Here is a 5824-nt window from a genome sequence, read left to right on the forward strand (position 1 = left end):
AGAGGCGTCTTGTTCAGCGTGCTGTCAAACCTACACTAGCAAGGAGATCGGGCTGAAACTATAGCTACAAGCTATCCAAGGATGGTACTATAGAATGTCACCTCAAGGTAAGCCTAGTGGCGTCATCTCTTGGTTAGGCCGGAAACTTATCAATCCACCCTCGTAGAACCACCATCTGCCCTACTTTGTCTACTGAAACTCATTGTCAAATCGCTTCCCAAACTTTAAATCCCGATTTAACCGAGTTCCAACATAATCGATTTCCGAATGTTTGACATGCTGCAACTTTTTTTATTCTTTGAGATAATAATTTTTTCAATCAATATGTTTTGCTTGTCAATCTCTATCTTCCAATTAAATTTGATCTAGATTGAACAGCATATTTGCATCCCATGATAAATTCTTTCAGTCACGACCTGTCCACTTTCGTAAACCCTCATTTAAGTACATTTCATGCGCTCTTACTTTTTGTTTTCGAATCCTTAGGAATCCGAATGAATCCTTTGTAGTTAGAGGTTGACATTTAAGGGTAGATTTAGACCACTTTGAGAATCTCCTGTCTAGTATGATCTACTAAAAGTTAATAAAGAAGTTATAAAATTGTATTGCTCTTTTTATAAAAGTTCCCTTTAACGTAAAAGACTTCCAAAAAACGACATTTTCATTAGGGACCGTCTATACATTATCTACGTCATGTTGTTTTTGCATTAACTGAATAAAAGCAAGTATAATTTTGGAGTACCTATAAGAAATGAATTATTTACTTAGTATCTGTTTTTAAATACATATATCATATTCATCCTCCGCATGATTCAGCCAAAACAAAAAATAATCTTTTGAACGTTTACCAGCGTTTTATTAAATTTTAAAGTCATAAAAAAAATTTAAATATTCAAGTCTACGTATACACATAATGCACTTGTGTTCAGATGAAAACACTTTCCAATTTGAATAAAACTTGATCATTTATTACATCTCTATTAATGGTAAATTATCACTGTTAAAATAATGTCGAAATTCATCCGCATTTGTATTAATTATTCGTGTAATTATCCTGTTATCTGAAATCTAGAATTCACTTCAAATATTAATTATTTGTAATAGGAATTCTGCTTTTCAATTTTTATGTTAAAAATTCACCTTGTTATCCCAGGCCAATCGCAAGTTTTAATCATGATCTAAAGTCTGCATAATCGAGGCTATTCAAAAATACAATAACCGTGGAGTAACAAAGTGAATTTTTAACATAAACATTTAAAAGCAGGAATAACCAACATTTGAATTTAACTTGGGGTTTCACATAACAAGATTATATTAGTTAATATATATGAATTCGAAAGAAAATATTCACTTAATTAGATTTGTTTGTGTGGCATGACAGTACAAGTTTTAGATCTAGGTAAAGTTCCTTTCAACTTTCACAAGTATCAGAAATTGGTTTTAACATGATTATTACCATTAATAAAGCAGATAGGTGCTTTATTTTAGGACCATTAAAAACCCTAGATATTTATTGAGTAATTTTTGTTGAATTGTATACATCTATCTATATTTTAGATTATACTTTATCGTGACATGGAAAATTCCAATACTTTTTAGGATATTTACACGCAACAGTACCACCCACACTTCTAGACCCCTTGGGGCCGGTTGTATTGGGGCAGTTCGCGATGTCTGCTACCAGCGATTATCCGAAACGTTCTGAGCCCTCGACGAAAAAGATCCCTTTGTACCAGGCAAACCCCAGTTACACAGTTCGAGTGATTTGTTGTGTTTTGTTTATTTTTCTTACCGAACTTTGTCTCGCACACTACATTTACAGATTGATAAGAGCGGAAATCAACAGTCAATACATTGAGAAAAGCACATTAAGACATGTTTTGCTGGCGGAATTAAGGGAGGATAAAGTAAGGGACGAAGTTAAGAAGATAATCCGGGAAAATGAGATGGAAGATCCCACGAAGACGTGGGACGAAATCGAAAAATTTCAGAGAGAAACAGGTAGCTTTTGGAATTTGTCTGGTAAATTATTGTTCTATCACCAGCAAATATAGATACTATTGATTAAATATAGTTATAGTTAGGCTAATATAAAAAAAGAGCTTTAAACACTGCTGAATTACCAATTAACTTGTAATAAAGTTAATTTTTACTAAGCTAAAAAATAGAATATAATATTTTAATTATGTACTTCAAATCAAAGTGCATTACAGAACAATCAACAAAATAATTGATATCAGGGATGTAACGGAGGTAGTTTTATCGGAACCGAAGGCGGAGTCGGAGTTTTTAAATTTGCTTTATCGGAGTCAGAATCGGAGTTGGAATCAGAGTCGGAGGCTGGGTCAGAAGTGGTGGCAGGCGAGAGAATTTTTATTTAAGGACAAATAAAACATTATTTAGTCAATTTTTTTCATTTCAATTTTCAATTATAAAATAAAACACAAACAATGAAAAAACAATTGACGATAGAGTGCTCAGTGCACGTAGTGGAAGTCGGGGGGATTCCCCGCGCGACATGTATGAAGTTCATACTATGAACCTGTTCATAACAGTCGACACAGGCCGCCGCGCCGCCGCTATGTTAAGCTTTCGAGCTCCGATTAAAACCTTCGATTTAAAAGTGTCGGAGCCGAAGTCGGAACCGAAGGTGTAATAATAATCGGAAGTTCCGACTTAACGGAACCGGAGTCGAAGCTCCGTAACATCCCTGATTGATACTTAGGTATATATACATTTACATTTATAATCAGTTTCATTCCTGAAATCAGGAAAAAATATTGCACTTTCGGAAAGAATTGCAAATCGGTGGACTTTTGATAACTTTTTCGAATAAAACCAAAGCAATTCTTGGTATCGTAGTACTTACGGAATACACTCATACTACGTAAGGAGAGGGGGTTCTTGGCATATAGTAGTTGTGGTCATCAAGGGAGGGAGGGGATAAAAGAATGGGTCACGTAATATGGGCGCGTTCCTTTAATTAATAATATCAAACAAATACATGCAAAATTAGAAAACAAGATAAAAACTATTTTTTAGGATGATGGGCATGCAAGTTTAGTATTTAACTGAAAGTGAAACTCGTTTTATTGTTTTTGCATTCTCATTGTTAGCTGCTGGGGAAAATATTTCCGGCAAGATTAGGAGAATTGCAGATTTGTCAGACGACGCGGACAATTCTGGCATCGCTAACGGCGGCGGCAGCGATTACCCGAACGAAAAAGGGAACAGTAGGAAAAAAAGAGGAGCCCTGGTTGAAGACAATTTGCTTAATTCGTCGGGAAAACACTTTAATCCATTACATGACGTCAAAGATGATATGGAAAGGCTTCAAAAGAATAAAAAACAGGGAGAGACCGAATTACCTAAGCCTTGGATTGAATTAACAAGTCAATCTCGTATACCGGTATATAAAAATAGTGTTCAGAAGTCAAGCAAAGAATGTATCGAAGTTATCCTAAATTTTATCTAATTTTGTAGATTCCAGTAATTTTAGACTTTTGTGCAAGAGCTATTAAAGATTGTCCACCCGGAAATCCTGGACCGAAAGGTCAACCTGGCCTTAAAGGCGTTAAGGGAGATAGGGGAGATACAGGTTTTCCCGGAATACCAGGTCCTATCGGCCCAAGAGGTAAGTTATCATCAACAACATTGTTCAGTTTTCGAAAAGTCAAATAAATGTATTCAAGGCCATCCTGGTAAAGCTGGAGAAAAAGGAGAGTCTGGAAGACCCGGACTTGATGGTAGAGACGGAATACCAGGGGAGCCTGGCCTTGATGGTATGCCAGGACGAAACGGTCACGATGGACAAACTGGTAAAGATGGAATACCAGGAATTCCAGGACGAGATGGAAGAAATGGCACGGACGGTAAAAATATTGAAATTAATCTATTTTATATAATACTTGTGACCCGCCCCAGCTTCGCATGGGTGCAATGCTGATACTAAATATATTTTTGTTTTGTTTAGATTATTATCGAAAAGGGGAAATCTTCAAAAGATACCCCCTGAACATACTAAATATACTACAGAATGTCTTTATATACAACATTCACAGTTTTTTTGTCATTAGACAATACAAACCGGCCTCCCGGCCGGTACCGCCGCAACCGCTATGTCCCTGCATTTTAAATCTGTAATATCTTCGAAAATATTCATTTAAATTACATGCTGTAAAGGGCCATATTGATCTATATTAAATGCACAATGTATTTAAGGTACTTAATTGGATAAGAATTAATGCTGTATTGCCTACAATCGCTTCGTAAATAAGTCATTATTTCTCATAAAAAGTAAAGGATAAAAATGGTTATTGTGGGTTATCCCTAAGAGATAGACATATACCATCCCGGACTTTTTTGTAGACCCTTTTAAGATGTACAATATTGTAGTACATTATTTTGATCTATCTCGTAGGGTTCAGCCAGCGTTTGCAATGTAAGCGCAAAAAATGTGTTTATTTACGACATCACATTAGAAACCTCTAAAATTATCAGTGTTTCCCTACTATATTATGCATGTATTATACATATAAACCTTCCTCTTGAATCACTCTATCTTTTAAAAAAAACCGCATCAAAATCCGTTGCGTAGTTTTAAAGATTTAAGCATACATAGGGACAGACATCGGGAAAGCGACTGTAGTGATACCAAAAATGATAAAGTAATTTTTCAGGACGACCTGGTACTGTTGGACCAAGGGGACTTCCTGGTCCTCAAGGACCTCCAGGTATGACCCATGATTTTGTTTAGAAACGTTTCTCAATTCACAAAAAGTATAATTAACAAAAGACAATATATTGTTAATCTTCACTAATATTAAATAGTGTCATTTGTTAATTAACCTTAGCCATCAAGTAATGACCAAATTAATTAAAATAGCCTTAATCAAATTTTCTATTTAATATTCTAGGTTTGCCTGGACCAAAGGGTCCTCCAGGAAAAAAGGGTCTCGATGGAACCCCAGGAATTCCTGGAGTGAAAGCGTGGGAAACAAAAGTCAACGGCAGTGCAAAACTCCTTATACCCCCTTCAATAGCAAGTAAAACGCTTTCTTAGCTTGACATATTCATTGTTTATTCATTAAGGGCCTTCAACATTTCACAAACAGATTTTTTCAAAAAGTACTTAAATCTCTATTACTTAAAGATTCAAATTTATCTACACACATTATGCAATTATTTTTATTTATGAAATAGGTTCGTCGCTACCGTCAAAACCGATTGTTTTTATTGAGGGTGATAATGTGAGAATACCTTGTACAGCCTCCGGAATTCCAAAACCTAATGTTGAATGGAGAAGACTTGACAGACAACCAATTGCAACAGGAAAATGGCAAGGTATTCGTATAATACAGAATAATTCAATTTAATTTCGCGGAATCTATATATAGAAAAGATGCGATTGCAAAAGAAACAAAAATATTTTGTTGTGTTTCCTGAAATGCGAACCACAACTTTCATTGATTATTGTTAGGGGAAAGTGGAAGAAATTGCTTTCTTCTATCAAAAATTTGTGTAGTAGAATGAAGATTCGGGCTATAGGGCCGTGGTCTAAATAAACCATTCCGTCCAGATGTTTCGTCAGCTACTGCGGCTGACATCTTCAGTGGTAGTGCTGCGTTGACAACGTGAACGTATTGGGTTGTTCAGAAAGTCATTTCGTTTTTTCCCGACAGAGGATTTAATTGTATTCTTTTGCACCCAACTTCACATTTAAGCCGTATAATTTTTATATGCTTTGAGAGCTCTTATAGCAAGGCTTGTGTGTGAAAAATTCCAATTAATTCTACGCAGTAGTTTTTGGTTGGTGCCCTTTTAA

The 5824-nt window shown here is 35.5% G+C and overlaps 1 protein-coding gene across 1 annotated transcript in view; it reads left to right on the plus strand.

Annotated features, from left to right (window-relative positions):
- The window catches only part of LOC108733462, a 13181-nt gene that overhangs the window by 2320 nt on the left and 5037 nt on the right, over window positions 1-5824 (plus strand). Inside the window, exons 2-8 of the mRNA XM_025974465.1 lie at window positions 1600-2001; window positions 3117-3409; window positions 3484-3634; window positions 3693-3872; window positions 4680-4733; window positions 4917-5045; window positions 5203-5368. Of these exons, the coding sequence (XP_025830250.1) occupies window positions 1671-2001; window positions 3117-3409; window positions 3484-3634; window positions 3693-3872; window positions 4680-4733; window positions 4917-5045; window positions 5203-5368 (1304 nt within the window). The 5' untranslated portion in view covers window positions 1600-1670. The remainder of the gene's footprint in view (window positions 1-1599; window positions 2002-3116; window positions 3410-3483; window positions 3635-3692; window positions 3873-4679; window positions 4734-4916; window positions 5046-5202; window positions 5369-5824) is intronic.

This window comes from Agrilus planipennis, unplaced genomic scaffold (assembly GCF_000699045.2).
Source record: "Agrilus planipennis isolate EAB-ADULT unplaced genomic scaffold, Apla_2.0 scaffold44, whole genome shotgun sequence".
Taxonomy (NCBI): Eukaryota; Metazoa; Arthropoda; class Insecta; order Coleoptera; family Buprestidae; genus Agrilus; species Agrilus planipennis.